Source organism: Arachis ipaensis, chromosome B05, assembly GCF_000816755.2.
Source record: "Arachis ipaensis cultivar K30076 chromosome B05, Araip1.1, whole genome shotgun sequence".
NCBI lineage: Eukaryota > Viridiplantae > Streptophyta > Magnoliopsida > Fabales > Fabaceae > Arachis > Arachis ipaensis.
Window position 1 is genome coordinate 122,421,785 of NC_029789.2, and position 17,283 is coordinate 122,439,067.

General features: G+C 41.6%; 1 protein-coding gene and 1 pseudogene across 1 annotated transcript; both read right to left on the bottom strand.

The window, feature by feature from the left end:
* LOC107640999 lies at positions 10,540–14,310 on the bottom strand (annotated as a pseudogene).
* LOC107643980 (probable pectate lyase 3) lies at positions 14,513–16,855 on the bottom strand. The gene is made up of 4 exons (XM_016347743.2): positions 16,515–16,855; positions 15,535–16,192; positions 15,087–15,329; positions 14,513–14,909 (listed from the first exon to the last, which is right to left on the bottom strand). The coding sequence occupies exons 1-4, from the start codon at positions 16,736–16,738 to the stop codon at positions 14,691–14,693; spliced, it is 1,344 nt and encodes a 447-aa protein (XP_016203229.1). The 5' UTR covers positions 16,739–16,855; the 3' UTR covers positions 14,513–14,690.

The following is a 17,283-nucleotide window of genomic DNA, read 5'->3' on the forward strand; positions in this document are numbered from 1 at the left end:
CAAAACGGCGTCGTCCAGCTCCAGCTCCCTTCACAGCTCCGTAATTGCAGCGCCGAAAGGTTAAGGGTTTGCAGCGACGGAAGGGAAGGTCGATGGAGGATTTGCAAGAGAGAGTGAGCGTCGAGGAGGGAAGCCTTGCCAGAGGGAGTCACCACCGAAGGAGGGTTAGCGGTTTAATGCATACAGGGGAGACGGACGGAGCAGCGACGGTGGGAGCACCGGAAAAGGGAGCACAGACGGAGGCAATGCGATAGAGGAGAGAGTGTGAGCGCCGGCGATGAGAGTGTTTGTTATGGTTCTTCGAAGATTTTCAGCCCATTGTTTCGAAGGAGAGTGTGTTTCGAAGAAAAAGAAAGCATTATGCCATTATGGCTCTTTGTTGTGTGTATGTATAAATGTAGCTCTGATCTCATTATTTTGAAGATGAAAAACCTATTTTTTTTTTTTTTTTTTTTAACCTTGTGGCCACGCTTTTGAAGTGTGCCAAAAGAGTTAGAGGAAACGAACACTCTAAAAATGTCACAATAACGAATTTATTTTGCCACGCTTCAAAAGCGTGCCTGTTGTTCTCTATCGCTACTCTTTTGAAGCGTGGCAAAAAAAGAACTGTGCACAAATCAGGAAGCAATCGCCACTCTCATAAAAGTGTGGCCATTAACCCTTTCGGCCACGCTTTTGAAGCGTAGCAAAAAAAAAGCGTGGCCAAATTTTTAATCATTTGCCAACCTCATAAAAGCATGGCCACTGACCCCTTTCGCCATGCTTTTGAAGCATAGCAAGAAAAAATATGGCCAAATCTCTATCAATCGCCATCCTCATAAAAGCGTGACCATTAAACCCTTATGGCCACGCTTTTAAAGCATAACAAAAAAAAAGCGTGGTTACAGGCCTTTTTTCTTATAGTGCTATATGTAGTCACACCGTCAAATCAAAAATTAATTTTGTCAATTTTTTCATTTATTTATTCTATTTTTCTTAATTGTAAATAGTCATTTATCCTAATTTAAATATCTCATTTCAAATATTTTATAAGAAAAAATAAAGTGAATGGTATGTGTTGTGGATTTTGCTTTTTATAAATATTTAAATTAATAAAATATAATTGTTATACATTCTCTCTGTATTCTATGCACATTATTAATATGTATGTGAATATTGTCCTTTCATGTATACTTACCAAAAATCCAAAATGTTGATCTTTTGAATTTCAATTATACTTTAACTCTCTGGTTGACACCTATTTTTGGGAACAATGATTTTAGTTATGTGAGTTGGTACGTAATTGTTGTTTTCAATCTGTTACGGCCTGGCCCAAAACTCACGCGGGTCAACCCGACCCGAGTTTTCGCCGGCCCAATGGTGCGTCTTCCACCCGACCCGGACACGCGTCCCGTACGGCTCGCACACAGCCGTGGGACAACACCTTTGAGGGTGTGGGCCTGCTCACTGGAAGGGCCCACTACTGACATGTATATAAGGGGAGACTGGCTCTCCCCTCAAGGTACGTGACACTCACACACCATTTCCTCACCGCCTGCACATATTCTGACAAGGGCGTCGGAGTGTCTTTGCAGGTGGCACCCCCTCTCCATCCAAAGTACTCGGGATCTCGCTCACTCGGGACCAGGAAACCACGATCAGACGAGTCTCTCCACCATCCGAAACGTTGAGCTCAGGGTCTTAACCCGAATTGTCCGGTACCCGGCCTACCGAACATTGGCGCCGTCTGTGGGAACCACGCCAGGATAATGCAAGAACTACGCCATAGAATGCAGGACTTAGAGCGCCGGATAGCAGAAAGAGAGCGCGATCAACGCTCCCCGGAACGGAGTCCCACCCGTTCCCGCTCGAGGAGCCGCTCGAGACGCACGCCGAGCCCCCAGTACGAGTCGGAGAGCACTGGGGGGCGAGTACGCCCCAGAAGGAGAAGTCGCGACCCCATCATCTACGCCCGACACGAAAGGCGGCGCGCGTCGAACAGGGGCGACGAGGAAGCCCACCGCGAGAACAATGAGTCAAGAAGAACTGCCCGAGGACCCGTCATAATAGGAGCGACCCCTTTCCACCGCTCTGTACTCGAGGTCCGACTACCAAAACACTTCGACAAACCGACAGACATGAAATACGACGGAACGCAAGATCCCCTGGAACACTTGACGGCCTTTGAGGCCAGGATGAACCTAGAAGGGGTGGGAGACGAGGTCAGATGTCGCGCTTTCCCGGTCACCTTAGCGGGCCCAGCAATACGGTGGTTTAACAACCTCCCGCAAGGCTCGGTGACCCAATTTTCCGACATCAGCCGCACCTTCTTGGCTCAGTTCACAACCAGGATCGTCAAAGCCAAACACCCAATCAATTTGCTGGGGGTGACACAGAGACCCGGAGAGCCGACCAGGAAGTACCTGGACCGTTTTAATGACGAATGCTTGGAAATTGACGGTCTGACGGACTCAGTGGCAAGTCTGTGCTTAACGAACGGGCTCTCGAATGAGGACTTCAGGAAACACCTCACCACAAAGCCCGTCTGGACGATGCAAGAGATCCAATGCGTGGCCAAAGAATACATCAATGACGAGAAAGTCAGCCGGGTTGTGGCTGCCAATAAACGGCAGCCCGCCTACAACCAATCCCGGCACTTCGAAGCCAGAGAAAGGCCAAAGGAACACGCCAGGGACGGCGGTCCGAGTAAACCACCCAAACCGTTCCCCCGAGTTGGGAAGTTCACCAACTACACCCCCCTCACGGCATCGATCACTGAAGTTTACCAACAGATAGCAGAAAAAGGGATACTGTCGAAGCCCCGACCACTGAAGGACAGGACGGGAGGAAACAAGAACCTCTACTGCGAATACCACAAGGGTTACGGGCACAAGACCCAAGACTGCTTTGACCTAAAGGATGCTCTCGAGCAAGCTATCAGGGACGGCAAACTCGCCGACTTCTCCCACCTTATAAGGGAACCAAGGAGACGCCACCGGGACAACGACAACGAGGACAGATCCCGACCAACAAGACGACGACAGGAGCCAGAGGGTGACGACCACGGTCTCACGGTGGTAAACGTGGTGACGGCCAGGAATACCGCCCCGAGGTCGAAATCGGCGCAGAAGAAAGATGCCAAGGTCTTAGCGGTCTCCACCCCACCTGTTAGAAGTCTTAAAGGTCTCCCACCTATCTCTTTCGGCCCGGAGGACCAATGGTTTGACGAAGTGCCGGAAAGTCCGCCCATGGTCATCACGGCCAGGGTCGGAACTGTTCTCGTCAAACGAATCCTGGTAGACACGGGGGCAGACTCAAACATCATGTTCCGAAATGTTTTCGATGCCCTGGGATTGAGAGATTCCGACCTGACGACCCACCAGCACGGTGTGGTAGGGTTAGGAGACCACTTCATCAAGCCAGACGGAATCATCACACTCCCGACCTCTGTGGGACAAGGGCAAAGACGAAGGACAATTATGGCAGACTTTGTAATATTACGAGATTCGACGGCTTATAACATCATCCTGGGGAGAAAGACCATCAACGACCTAGGGGCAGCTATCAGTACGAAGCTACTGGTGATGAAGTTCATCACCGATAACGGATCCGTGGGATCCCTCCGGGGCGACTTGGAAACGGCGGTCGCTTGCGACCACGCCAGCCTTTCCCTCAGGAAAAAATCCAAGGAAGCGTCAGGGGTTTTCCTGGCCGACCTGGACGCCAGGGTAGACGACAAGCCCAGGCCAGAGCCAGAAGGAGACTTGGAAAAATTCAGAGTCGGTGAGGAGGACGATAAATTCACATTCATAAACAGAAACCTCCCGCACGGAATAAAGGAGCCTTTGATGGAGATGATCAGGGCTAATGCCGATCTCTTTGCCTGGACACCTGCCGACATGCCGGGAATAGACCCCCAGCTCATGTCGCATCACCTGGCCGTAAAGGCAGGAGCCAAACCAGTGGCCCAGAGAAGGAGGAAAATGTCGCAGGAAAGGGCGGACGAAGTAGCCAAGCAAACGGCCAGCCTCTTAGAAGCGGGATTCATCCGGGAACTGGATTACTCGACCTGGTTGTCAAATGTGGTTCTAGTAAAAAAACACAACGGGAGGTGGAGAATGTGCGTGGACTACTCTGACCTCAACAAGGCTTGTCCCAAGGACTGCTACCCCCTACATAATATTGATGCGCTTGTCGACGCGGCGGCAGGGTACAGATACCTGAGCTTCATGGATGCCTACTCCGGCTACATTCAGATACCGATGCACCGACCCGACGAGGAAAAAACGGCGTTCATAACGCCAGGGGGCATCTATTGTTACAAGGTAATGCCATTTGGACTAAAAAATGCAGGAGCCACATACCAAAGGTTGATAAATAAGATATTCAGCGAACTCCTGGGCAAAACAGTGGAAATCTATGTAGATGACATACTCGCAAAGACCGCCCGACCTGACGATTTCCTGAGCGACCTTAACGACGTTTTCTCGTCCCTACGACAACACGGCATGAGGCTTAATCCGCTCAAATGCCGGTGATACCAGTTGAAATCGGCGAACCAAGCCCCCGACTACTACTCACGGGCATGAGCGAAGGGGTCGAGAAAGACCTGATCGAGGAAACAAGGGAGATCGCTCACCTAACAGAAACGGTGCTGAAACAAAGAATAGCCCTGCGTTACAACGCAAAAGTCCTCAAACGAGACTTCGAAGAAAGGGACCTCGTCCTACGACGCAACGATATCGGCGTCCCGACCCCAGGGGAAGGCAAGCTGGCGGCAAACTGGGAAGGTCCCTACAGGGTTAGGGAGGTACTCGGCAAGGGCGCTTACAAACTCGAAAAACTTGACGGCAAGGAAGTGCCCAGAACATGGAACGCAGGTAACCTAAAGAGGTTCTACTCCTAATCCACCGGCTCACCGACCAGGGAGTCTAGCCAAATAGTTAATATTTGCCATGTCCACATGATTAATTCATCTTGTTTGCTTACTTTGTCAAATACTTGCCCAACTGACGAATAGTTTTCACTTGTTCAAATTTCTCAATTGTTAAAACTTTCTTACTTCATGTCTGTTTCTCACGACCAAAACCTAAAACGGCACCCCGGGACTGATCACCCCGGGAGCCAGACGGCTCATAAGCCTTAACCAACTCGACGACTACGCGACTGAATCGGTCCGAACTGCTGCCAAACGCGAAAACGGCGAGACGGGCACAAGAAATAAGCCCGCCCAGAGTAAACGGTAACACGGTAACGGCAACACGACAAAATAATGAGACAAGCAAAAATCATAACAATCAAACGACGATAACTCATAAAGCGTCAACATACGGAACGGACAAGTAAATTGTTCAAGACAAATAAAACGACAAAGTGTCAACAGGGTGTTCAGCAAATGTGCTACAAAATATCCTAAGTTACGAGACTTCATTTCCTCGGCATATCAACAATTTTCCCGTCTTGGATAGTCTTGAAAACACGTAAGTCTGGATAAGGCGCTCCCCCTCTAACGACAACCAGAAGGGATGGCGACCCTTGACGGGACGAACCTTGAAATACTTATCTTTAAAACCATGGTAGGAATCCTCAAAAAGGCTAAAAATCTTCCTACCCTGGGCAGCACGGAAAGAAAGAAACCCTTTTCTTGCTTTCTCCTGTTTGGAGGGGTTGGTAAGGTTGAAATAAAAGAGAAAAACGTCCACCGACGCCGGTAGCTCTAAGTACTCGCAGACCATCTCGAAGCAGCGGATCGAAGCCCAGCTGTCGCAGATAAACGGAAGCTACCAAGCCCGGGACCCCCTCCTCCAAAAGTACTTGGAAAAGGTTAAGCAGATGACAAGCCAATTCCAAGAGGTCATTATCCAGCACGTTCCAAGAGAAAAGAACACACGAGCAGACCTTTTGTCGAAACTTGCAAGCACAAAGCCAGGATCGGGTAACCGGTCGCTCATCCAAGGCATGGTGAAGGAACCAACGGTCGCCCTCCACCTGACGGAGTCGAGCCCCTCATGGCTGGACCCCATTACCAACTTCCTGGAACTCGGCAAGTTGCCCGAAGATGAGAAGGCAGCCAAAGCTTTAAGAAGGGAGGCGGCCAGATACGCAATCATACAAGGACAACTATTCAAAAAGGGACTCAGCCAGCCCCTATTGAAGTGTTTGCACCCCGACCAAACGGACTACGTGCTTAGAGAAGTCCACGAAGGGTGTTGCGAAAACAAGGGAGATCGCTCACCTAACAGAAACGGCGCTGAAACAAAGAATAGCCCTGCGTTACAACGCAAAAGTCCTCCAACGAGACTTCGAAGAAAGGGACCTCGTCCTACGACGCAACGATATCGGCGTCCCGACCCCAGGGGAAGGCAAGCTGGCGGCAAACTGGGAAGGTCCCTACAGGGTTAGGGAGGTACTCGGCAAGGGCGCTTACAAACTCGAAAAACTTGACGGCAAGGAAGTGCCCAGAACATGGAACGCAGGTAACCTAAAGAGGTTCTACTCCTGATCCACCGGCTCACCGACCAGGGAGTCTAGCCAAATAGTTAATATTTGCCCTGTCCACATGATTAATTCATCTTGTTTGCTTACTTTGTCAAATACTTGCCCAACTGACGAATAGTTTTCACTTGTTCAAATTTCTCAATTGTTAAAACTTTCTTACTTCATGTCTGTTTCTCACGACCAAAACCTAAAACGGCACCCCGGGACTGATCACCCCGGGAGCCAGACGACTCATAAGCCTTAACCAACTCGACGACTACGCGACCGAATCGGTCCGAACTGCTGCCAAACGCGAAAACGGCGAGACGGGCACAAGAAATAAGCCCGCCCAGAGTAAACGGTAACACGGTAACGGCAACATGACAAAATAATGAGACAAGCAAAAATCATAACAATCAAACGACGATAACTCATAAAGCGTCAACATACGGAACGGACAAGTAAATTGTTCAAGACAAATAAAACGACAAAGTGTCAACAGGGTGTTCAGCAAATGTGCTACAAAATATCCTAAGTTACGAGACTTCATTTCCTCGGCATATCAACAATTTTCCCGTCTTGGATAGTCTTGAAAACACCAATTGACGACGTCTCGAAATCAGGAGCAGCAATCTTCAGCTGAGCTTTCAGGGCGTCCTCGGTCATCAAGATGGCATTCTTCCCTTGTTCCTTGGCCACCTTAAGCTTCTTCTTAAGCTCAACGGCCTCTGCCTTAGCGGCCTTCGCCTCCGAGATAGCCTGCTCCCGTTCCCTTTCCAACGCGACAACCCGACCCTGAGCGGCGTTCAGTTGACCTTCCAATGTCATCTCACGCTCAAGAAGTCGGGCCACGGTCTCATCGGACGCCTTCAACCTCTCCGCAACAAACGAGGACTTCTCCTCAGCAGCATTAAGCTTCCCCCCCATCTCGGACAGCTGACCCTGGAGGAGTTCAACTTGAGCCTTAAAATCATTGTTCGCCTTAACAGAAGACTCAAGCTTCCTCCGAAGCGCCTCCATACCGAATAACTCAAACTCGGCCTTCCGAGCTATCACGGCCCCACGAAGCAAGGTGCGATACATCCACCTCGCCTGCCCGGACAGCTCGGTTGCATGAAAATGCTCTTCTGTCCCCGGTATCAGTTGGGAGTCAATGAACTTAGAAGCGTCAAAATTCCTCTCCATTACGGTAAGGACCCCTTCCGGGCTAGAAGACATCTTTCGCTTCTTAGGAGTGTGGATAAGCTCCACGTCGCTATCCGGTTGGGGGGTGAGAGTCGCCTGCCTGTCGGCAGGTCCCTCCTCATGAAAAGGGGAAGCCTGACCCCCTAAGCCCTGCTTTCCCGACGCTTCGGTATCCTGAGCAGGGGAAGCTTGACCCTCCTTCTCCCCTGACGGACCCTCCGACTTGCCGGCGTCCTTCTCTTCGGCATTCTCATCATCACTAGCATCAAAAAAGGTCTTCATCAAATTCTCAAGACCAGTCACGGTGGCAGACATTTCCACTGCGATAAACAACAAGAACGTTAGCCGTCAAACCGACAAACATAAAAAGCAAGAAACATATGCAAACAAGAAAAGCAACTCACGAATATAGCTCCGGCCGGCCTGAGGTGGATAGGGAGAAAACTGTTTAAAAACCACCCCCAAAAAAGCGCGAAAAGAAGCAGGGGCAAGATAGTCTTTGCGCACGGGTTTTTTCAAATCATTATGAGCATTAAATGCCCAGCGCGGAGAACGAAACGGCAAACAGATGCCACAGCAGATCAAGAGACACGCGCACAAGAGACGCGTCCCTCCCACGATCCGCCGACCCAGCGACAACGCACGAGTGTAAACATCACGCGCCACCAATGGCCCCCACGGCCATCGCTGACGCGTCGGGGGCACTGTTACGGCCTGGCCCAAAACTCACGCGGGTCAACCCGACCCGAGTTCTCGCCGGCCCAATGGTGCGTCCTCCACCCGACCCGGACACGCGTCCCGTACGGCTCGCACACAGCCGTGGGACAACACCTTTGAGGGTGTGGGCCTGCTCACTGGAAGGGCCCACTACTGACATGTATATAAGGGGAGACTGGCTCTCCCCCAAGGTACGTGACATTCACACACCATTTCCTCACCGCCTGCACATATTCTGACAAAGGCGTCGGAGTGTCTTTGCAGGTGGCACCCCCTCTCCATCCAAAGTACTCGGGATCTCGCTCACTCGGGACCAGGAAACCACGATCAGACGAGTCTCTCCACCATCCGAAACGTTGACCTCAGGGTCTTAACCCGAATTGTCCGGTACCCGGCCTACCGAACACAATCATATCCCACGTGATAAAACTAGTGGACTAAATTAATCATTTTGTTGCTTCAATATGGATCGTTGCCACCTTCAAACATAGGTGGCCTAAGATAAACCTTAATCAACATGACTTGAGGACTTGACCATTGTGGATCTTTGTCTCAACAATCATTATTAAGAAGCTTAACTTCTTACAAAATGGGCTTTAATGCTAATTGAAACGACTTAAGTTTAAGTTGTGTTTAAAAACTTTTTATGAAATAAACAAAAACCAAGAATGCTTAACAAGCTTTCTGGCTTGTGAGACAGAGAAATTTTAAGTTAGAATTAATTTAAAGATAACCTTAAGTTATTTATTTGTTAAAACCTGATTTCTTATGTATGTTCAAAGCAAAGAAAGACTCGGAAAGTAAAGACATGGGTTTAGAAGAAAGTACACCAAGATATATATACTGGTTTGGCCGAGACTTGTCTATGCCCAATCCAAATAATAGTTGAGATTTTCACTATGTAAAGTATTGTTACAAGATATCTTTTATTAACATTCTCAAACAACCACAACTCAGATCCATCAGTCTAAGATTTTTTATAATCTTTCCGCAAGCATTCTTAGACTAAACATTGACTCCTATTACAAGGATCTAATAAGAACTTTAGATATTCTTTCCTCAAATCTTCTCAAGCTACGCATTCATTTAGATTACAAGATCTAAGAACTTTAGATATTCTTTTTTTCGAGTCTTCTTAGACTAAGCGATGATCATTATTGCATTAGATACACTTAGAGTTAAAAGTCTTCGTTGTACGTATATTTTCTTTTTACTAATTAGTTTCTTATGGCCAAAAGTTGGACTAATAATTATAAGGCAAAGAGGAAGAACAAAGCCACATCGACAAAAGACATATGTGAAGATGGAGATACTACTAAAGATAATTAAGAAGATTGTTGAGAAGAGACTAAGGCAAAAGAAGTAGAGGGCTACCAAAAGTAGTTGTTATTCAGAGGAAAGAGGAAAAAATACTACTAAATTAGGTAAAAATGAGACTTTTTTTTTAGAAAACTAGAGGATTAAGGGGGTCAAAAACTAAAAATATTGTATCAATAAGCAACTTGTGGAAAGCATATAAGGTGATGGGGGAATGAATGGGTCGGAGTGGGAGGTAATTGAAGCTGTAAACCACGAACGAGAGAATTTTGTGCCTGGGATAATCAGTCTATGGTGAATACACAAGTAATTCAAGGGAAAATAATGTGGAATGCAATTAAAGGAAAAATTAAAGAAAAGAACTTCAAATGTATCATATGCGTTCTTTATGGACTACACTACACATTGGACAAAAAAATGGTCTTTTTGAAAAGAATTAGAGAAACTGAAATTTAATAAGCTACCATTACTATTAGGGTAATTTTAATGAAATTTTAGGGAAAGCAGAAAAGAAATGGTCTATAGCATAGTTCTAGAGTAGCTGCAAGTTTAGTGAATGGTTGAATTAGATGGTAACTACAATATGGACTTAAATGAAAAGAAAGTTCACTTGGTACGTAGAGATGTAACTTAGTAGAAATGTACGTATAAAGTCTTCAATGACTTTTACACCTAAAGGGGTCTACCAAGGGAGCTATCATATGGTCTTTCATTGTTATTGGGTCAAAAAAATGAAAAATATATATCCAAAAGCATAAAATTAAAGAAATTTACAATAATTCTCAATATTTTTGCAAAAGCTTTTTAATCATATGAACAATTGAATAAGAAAAACAACAATACATTATAAGACAGCATCATGCATCAACTAGAGAATTCTTTTGGTAGAGACAAGGATGATTGGTTAGCAAGCTTCACCAACTCTACATTTAAAGGAGCCAGCAAAGCGAGTAAGTCTCTGCACATATGAACCAGGTTTTGCAATAATCATATCCTTGCTTGAGAATGACTTATTGGCTGCCATGGTAGGTCCAGATTCCACAAAAAATGCTCCATTCTCAAATTCATCGCCGATTGATCTCCATTGACATGATTTCCAATCTCTAGTGGTTACTCTTTTTGTTACCTTCACCAAATTATTCAACAAAATATCAAATTCTGTATGAAGAATCTTAGATGAAAAAATTCTCTCCCATTTTTATTAGATTCAACATGAGATAAAACTCCATGTAATGCAAAAGAAAAGATATTATTTTGAGCTCTCTAATTAGATATCCTACACACAAATGGATAATAAAATCAAGAAGAAAATAAGAGCACTAAAAGCTATGTATGTATGGATAAATAAGAAGCAATGATAATTCTATGAAATAAAAAATAACATGAGTACAAATAATACAAAGGGTTAAGTACGATTTTGGTCTCTATGGTTTAGGTCGAAAATTTTTTTCATCCTCAACCTTTTTTTGCATGCAAAATCGTCCCTAAGGTTTAACGTAGTTTTAAAATCGTTTTTCGGATAATTATACCCTCAGCTCAATATCATTATCTCCATCACAAAGAGAAAGAAGCAAAAACTTAGAGAGAGAGAAGCAAAAACTCAGAGACAGAGAAGGAGAGAAGCGGAGAGAAGAAAGCTTCCCTGTCGCCCTCGCCCTCGCCTCGCCGCACCTTGCCATCGCCATCTCTTGGCCCTCGCCCTCGCTACACCGTGACTTGCACCCTAGCCTCGCTGCACTCGCCCTCACCTACCCATGACGCGCCTAGCCCTCACCCTCATGTTTCTCCTCGTCGTCGGGGAGGTAGTGGTAGTGGTCATGTTTCTCGCATCCTCCAGCAGTGTCTCTTCCTCTGACAAACCTTATTGGCAACAAACAGATTTGTGTGCAAAATCTGCAACATGGGTTTCTAGCGGGATCAAAACCTTCAGCTCTATCGAAGGGGATCACAAGCAATTCATCTGAGTTTTATTGACTATTTTAGGTAATTAGATTTATGGATTTTTGGTTCTTGTAATTGAAGATAAATTTGGGAGTTTTTTATTATTGTAATTGAATCTGAGTTTTGTTAATGGAAGAAAAAGAATTTTAGTTCTGAGTTTTATTAATGGTTTTGAATTTTGACGATGATGATGATTTTTTTGTTTCTTGTTAATGATGATGGTTTTGGTGATGAATTATTGTTTTAGTTTTGATTTTTTTGAAGTTGTTGTTGAAGGTTGAATTTTTTTTGTTGGATTCATAAATAGATGGTGATAGGGTGGTAGTGGGTCGGGTGATCTAGATGGTGATGGAGTGATAGTGAGTGGGGTGGTGGTGGTGAGAAGAGAGAGGGGGTTATTTTTGTCATTTAAAAAATTAATCTGTCTAAAAGGACAATTTTAAAACTTCATTGAATTTTAGAGACAATTTTATATATAAAAAAATGTTGGAAATGAAAATAATTTTTTATCTAGACCATAGAGACCGAAATCGTACTTAACCCTAATACAAATGCGTGCATAATAATAAAAATAAACAAAATAACTAATATATAAAAATATTTATAGGCTCCAATAGCTCTAACTTTTGAGGATTTTCTCGAAATAATGTGCCCTCAAACTTAGAAAAATAAGATTTATACTTGACCATAGAATATATATGCGTTCCTCTTTAGCATTATTGTTATCAAGAGCCACAAATCGACTGCCTTCACTAATAATCGTAGGATGGGAAATGCTAGGTAAACAATGACCATTTTAAACAATATGAATAATCACGAATCAAATAAAAGTACATTACATCCTAATTTAATGTTATTAATTAAATTTAAAATTAATTTACTCTTTTAACCCTATTAATTCACATTGTTCACATATTGTTTAAAAATGTTGTTGGTTACCTATACTTTTCCTTGTAGAATTATTGCTACCACCAATGGCATACATTTTCCAATGAGTATAATCATTGTTGACAACATGCACAAATCTGAATTTGCAAGGTTTTGGATTAATCACTTACCAAAATGGTTGAAAGCTAGGCTGATTTGCATCACCTTATCAATTATGTGTTGGTCATTGACATCAAAGAGCATCGCCTAATCACAACTAAAATAAAATAAAATATAACAACCAAAATAAGTCAACAAAAGACACAAATAATTCTATATTTTAGGATATAGTCATTTATTAATGTTATATAATTATATAAAGAGTGATATACTAATTTGATTTTTCAATTTTCAATTAAATAACAAAAAGTATATAAAAAAGAAAAGGTTATAAATTTAAACTAATACTGTATATATTTTTAATTGAAAGGTTATTAAAACTGAAAATAAAACCATTAAATTTGTAAAAAATACTCCTAGAACAACAATTAAAATTAAATAATATGGAAATAGTTGAAAGTAATTAGTAACATCATTATGGTCAGCAAAATGACTATTGGAGATGGTAATAACAGTGAATCCCATAATAGCATCAATAAAACCATCAGAGCATTTTCTCATAAAAACGTGGTCAATCCAAACATTACTGACAACAAAAATGGAGATTTTATCATCATCACTGCGTGTCCTAAACCCAAAATGGGTCTCATAATCCCTAATAAGTCCAACAATCCCAACAACAATGTCACAAATCTTGATTCTGTGGGTTATCACATTATTGACGTATTGGAGGGAGATGCATGTACCCTTAGTAATATAGATATCAACTCATCTTCCATCAATGGTTTTTTTACTAGCCATCATGAGTTATTGGTTGAGTCTAATAGACATGCATGCTACGCTCAAAGATGATCTACAAAGGTTCAGTCCTTATGACTGCATGGCGAATGGCACCTGATTTTGGATTAACCATGTTATTGTCTAAAGGGTACCTGGTTTTCCTTCCCTATTTTCTCATTGTCCTTCTATATCTGTTATTCTAATTTAAGCCTTTCTTCCACCTAGTTCTAAGGGTGGTAAAGGGTCAATTTCGTTTGAACAAATAAGAACCAAACTGAATCAAAAGGTTTAAGGCTCGTTCTTCATCGGGTTAAGTGAGACATTTTTTATGGTCCTTTTAAATCATATTTGGGACATTTGAGATAGCTAGGCGTGTATTTCTTCAATATGTATGCTGCAAAATGTCTTGATTGGAGAGATACACCCTATGAATAGAGGCTTTGAATTAAAAAAAAAAAAAACGAAAGTTGAAGGGTTACATTGTAGCAAACTTCAAAGCTTATGCAAACTAACTCAGACAATGAGTTTCTTTCACCTCTTTAGTACCATTCTATAATTTCGGAGGTCGAAAAATAAGTGAGGTCAAAATGAAAGGAAAGAAAATTGGGATCAATGCAATAAGGGAATTGGCACTTTCTCACTTAGTTAAGGTAGGTACGAGTGCGCTTTAAAGTTTCGTAAATTATTTACAGAATTTGAGTTCCTGTCAGTTTTAAATATGAAAATGAGTAAGTCTTTGAATAAGAACTAAAAATCAATTATTTCATTGTTTAGATTATTCAAACCAAACACATATAATACAATCAGGAATTAAATTCTTAATCATAGTTATTTATTACTAGTAAAACTTTTATCTTTGTATTAGATATGACATTATCTATTTTCAACATTTAATCTTTATACCATATTAACTTCTCCAATCTTCATAAGGTTGGTTATATCATATTCTACGAATATATTTTAATAACCAAATTAAAAAATAAATTACCAAATGATCCTTAACTTCTGAAAAAAATAAGCAATGTGATATATTTCAATATCCCTTGCCTAGGCTGCAAAAAGAATGATTGAATTTCAACTCAAAGTCCAAAAAGACAAAATTAAATAATTTTACAATAATTTTAAACTTTTTTTTTCAATTTTAATCCTATGGGCTATAGAACAAGAAAAATGATCACACATTAGTAGAATAGCATGTTGCATATATCCCTGCACCTTTTGCCCTTTTCCTTTTCACTTGTTTGCCAAAACTCAATTTGTGCGTGCATCAGGTAGAAAATTGTGCAAGTAGAGATAACGATGAATGACTAGCAAGGTTGACCAACTCTACATTTAAGGGAGCCAGCAAAGGAAGTAAGTCTTTGCACGTATGAACCATCCTTTCCTGCAATCATGTCCTTGCTTGAGAATGGCCTCTTTACTAGTTCAGGTCCAGATTGTACGAAAAATGCTCCATTAACAAACTCATCGTTGATTGATCTCCATTGCCAATTCTTCCAATCATCATTGGTTACTCTCTTCGTGACCTTCATCATTTATTAGTATGTTAATGAAAAAATTCATTCACGTAGACTTTTTTATTGCTTGTAAACATGTTAATTAAATGTCACATTTATAAGTGGAGGATAAACTCACCAAGAAAAATAGAATACTAAAATATAAATGCATAAAAAAAAAGAGAATATATATGTGTATATGCATACCTCTTTAGCATTGTTATTATCAGGAGCCACGAACCGATTTCCTTCACTAATAATTGTAGGCTTACTGCTACCACCAATGGCATACATTTCCCAATGAGTATAATCGTTGTTGACAACATGAACAAATCCAAATCTGCACCTTGGCATTCTTTGGATTAATCTCTTGCCAAAGTGGTTGAAAACTAGGGTGATTTGCATCACCTTATCAATTGTGTGTTGGTCATTGGCACCAAAGAGCATCACCTACATCACAAATAAAACAAAATAAAATCACTGAAATAAGACAACAAAAGACAAAATAATTCTTTATTTTAGGATAATTTTCATTCAAGAATATTTTATAAGTATCAAAAGAACTGTTTAATTGACTTGATTTTAAAATAAAATAATTATTAAAAAAAATAATTAAAATAAAATAGTGTGAGAACAGTTGAAAGTAATCATTTACATCATTATGGTCTGTGAAATGACTATTAGAGATGGTAATAGCCGTGGATCCCATAATGGCGTCAATAAGACCATCAGAGCATTTTCTCATGGAAACATGGTCAATCCAAATATTACTGGCACCAAAGATGGAGATTCCATCACCATCACTGCGTGTCCTAAATCCAAAATGACTCTCAGAATCTCTAATAAGTCCACCGGTGCCCGGAACAATATCATGAATCTTGATTCCATGGATGATGACATTATTGACGTATTGGAGGGTGATGCCTGCACCCTTAGTAATGTAGATATCAACTCCTCTTCCGTCGATGGTCTTGTTACTAGACACCATGAGCTCTTGGTTGAGTCTAATATTCATGCTATGAGCAAAGATAATCCACAAAGGTCCATCTCTTGTGACTGCATGGCGAAGGGTACCTGGTTTTGGATTAACCATGTCATTGTCAGCAGGACTAGTAACAATGTAGATTGGACCTCCCTTTCCTCCAGTAGTATTTCTTCCAAAACCTTGAACACAATTTACAAGTTTTTGGCGATTATCTGCCCAATTGGGGTCACACCTCCAACATCTGTCAATGTTATTGGTTGCCTCACATGTAACTCCTGCCCTTTGACCATTCAAGTTCCTTCTTACATGCTTGCTACCACCTATGTCTCTGTTTTTTCGCGAAAATATCATAGACATTAGTTAGTTTATTATCTTATAATAGATATACTAATAATCATATATTCTCGAATTAATATGTTATGTTGAACTTGTGAAAGAAAAAAAATGTTAATTGTTGTGAATCTGATATATGTTAAGTTAGAATTTGTGAAACGACAAAAATGCTATGTTAGAAAATGAATTTGTATAAAAAATACTAAGAAGATGACTCGAAATAGTATTGAGGTGATAAACGACATGCCATTAAATTTGTATTTATGAAAAAACTTGTCCACACGAAACTGAATATGTAATAATTTGAGAATACTCACTCAGTAATAATAGATGAGAAGTTTCTAGAAAGTGCATGTGGATCAGGAAAATATGCTTCTTCGCTAAGCTTCCTAGCAATTATTGCCCTTTCTTTCCAGTATTGATTATCAACCAAGTTGATATGTTGTTTCGCATATGTAGTATTCTCAAAGATATTGGCTTGGAAGGCTGGTATCATGGCAGCCAAACACAAAGAAAGGAACAAGTTGTACACCTTTGCCATAATATTGTTTTATTGATTTATGGCCAAAGGGTTTGGCTTTTCGATACCAATTTCGCTAAAGCAAAGCCAATACCTTAGCGAATTGGGAAGAACTATTTTGCAAAATATGCAAAAGCTCTTGCAAATGTTGAACAATGTACATGGTAATAAATATGACAAGGTCATGAACGATTATAGTAAAACAAGGCAAGACCACAAGCTAAATTTGTGACAAAGTTATAGAAAAATACGGAGCATTGTTTAAATTTACATAAAACTCTATATATAGAAAGAGGGGAAATTGTAGCGTTTTCTTTTTATAACCATTAAGGAAACAAAAGGTAATAATTCCTTAATTGTTATAAACAACAAAAAAAAGGATGGTATTTTTTATTTAAAACCTATAAATTGATAACACGTATGAAGAGAAAGATTTTGATTTTGCTAATTTGATTTTTATTTTCTATTTATTTGTTTACCTTTTCAGGACATGAATTAATTTTTGTTTAAATATTTAAAAATAAATCAGCATATTTATATGATTTTTGGCAAATAGCCCCATAAGT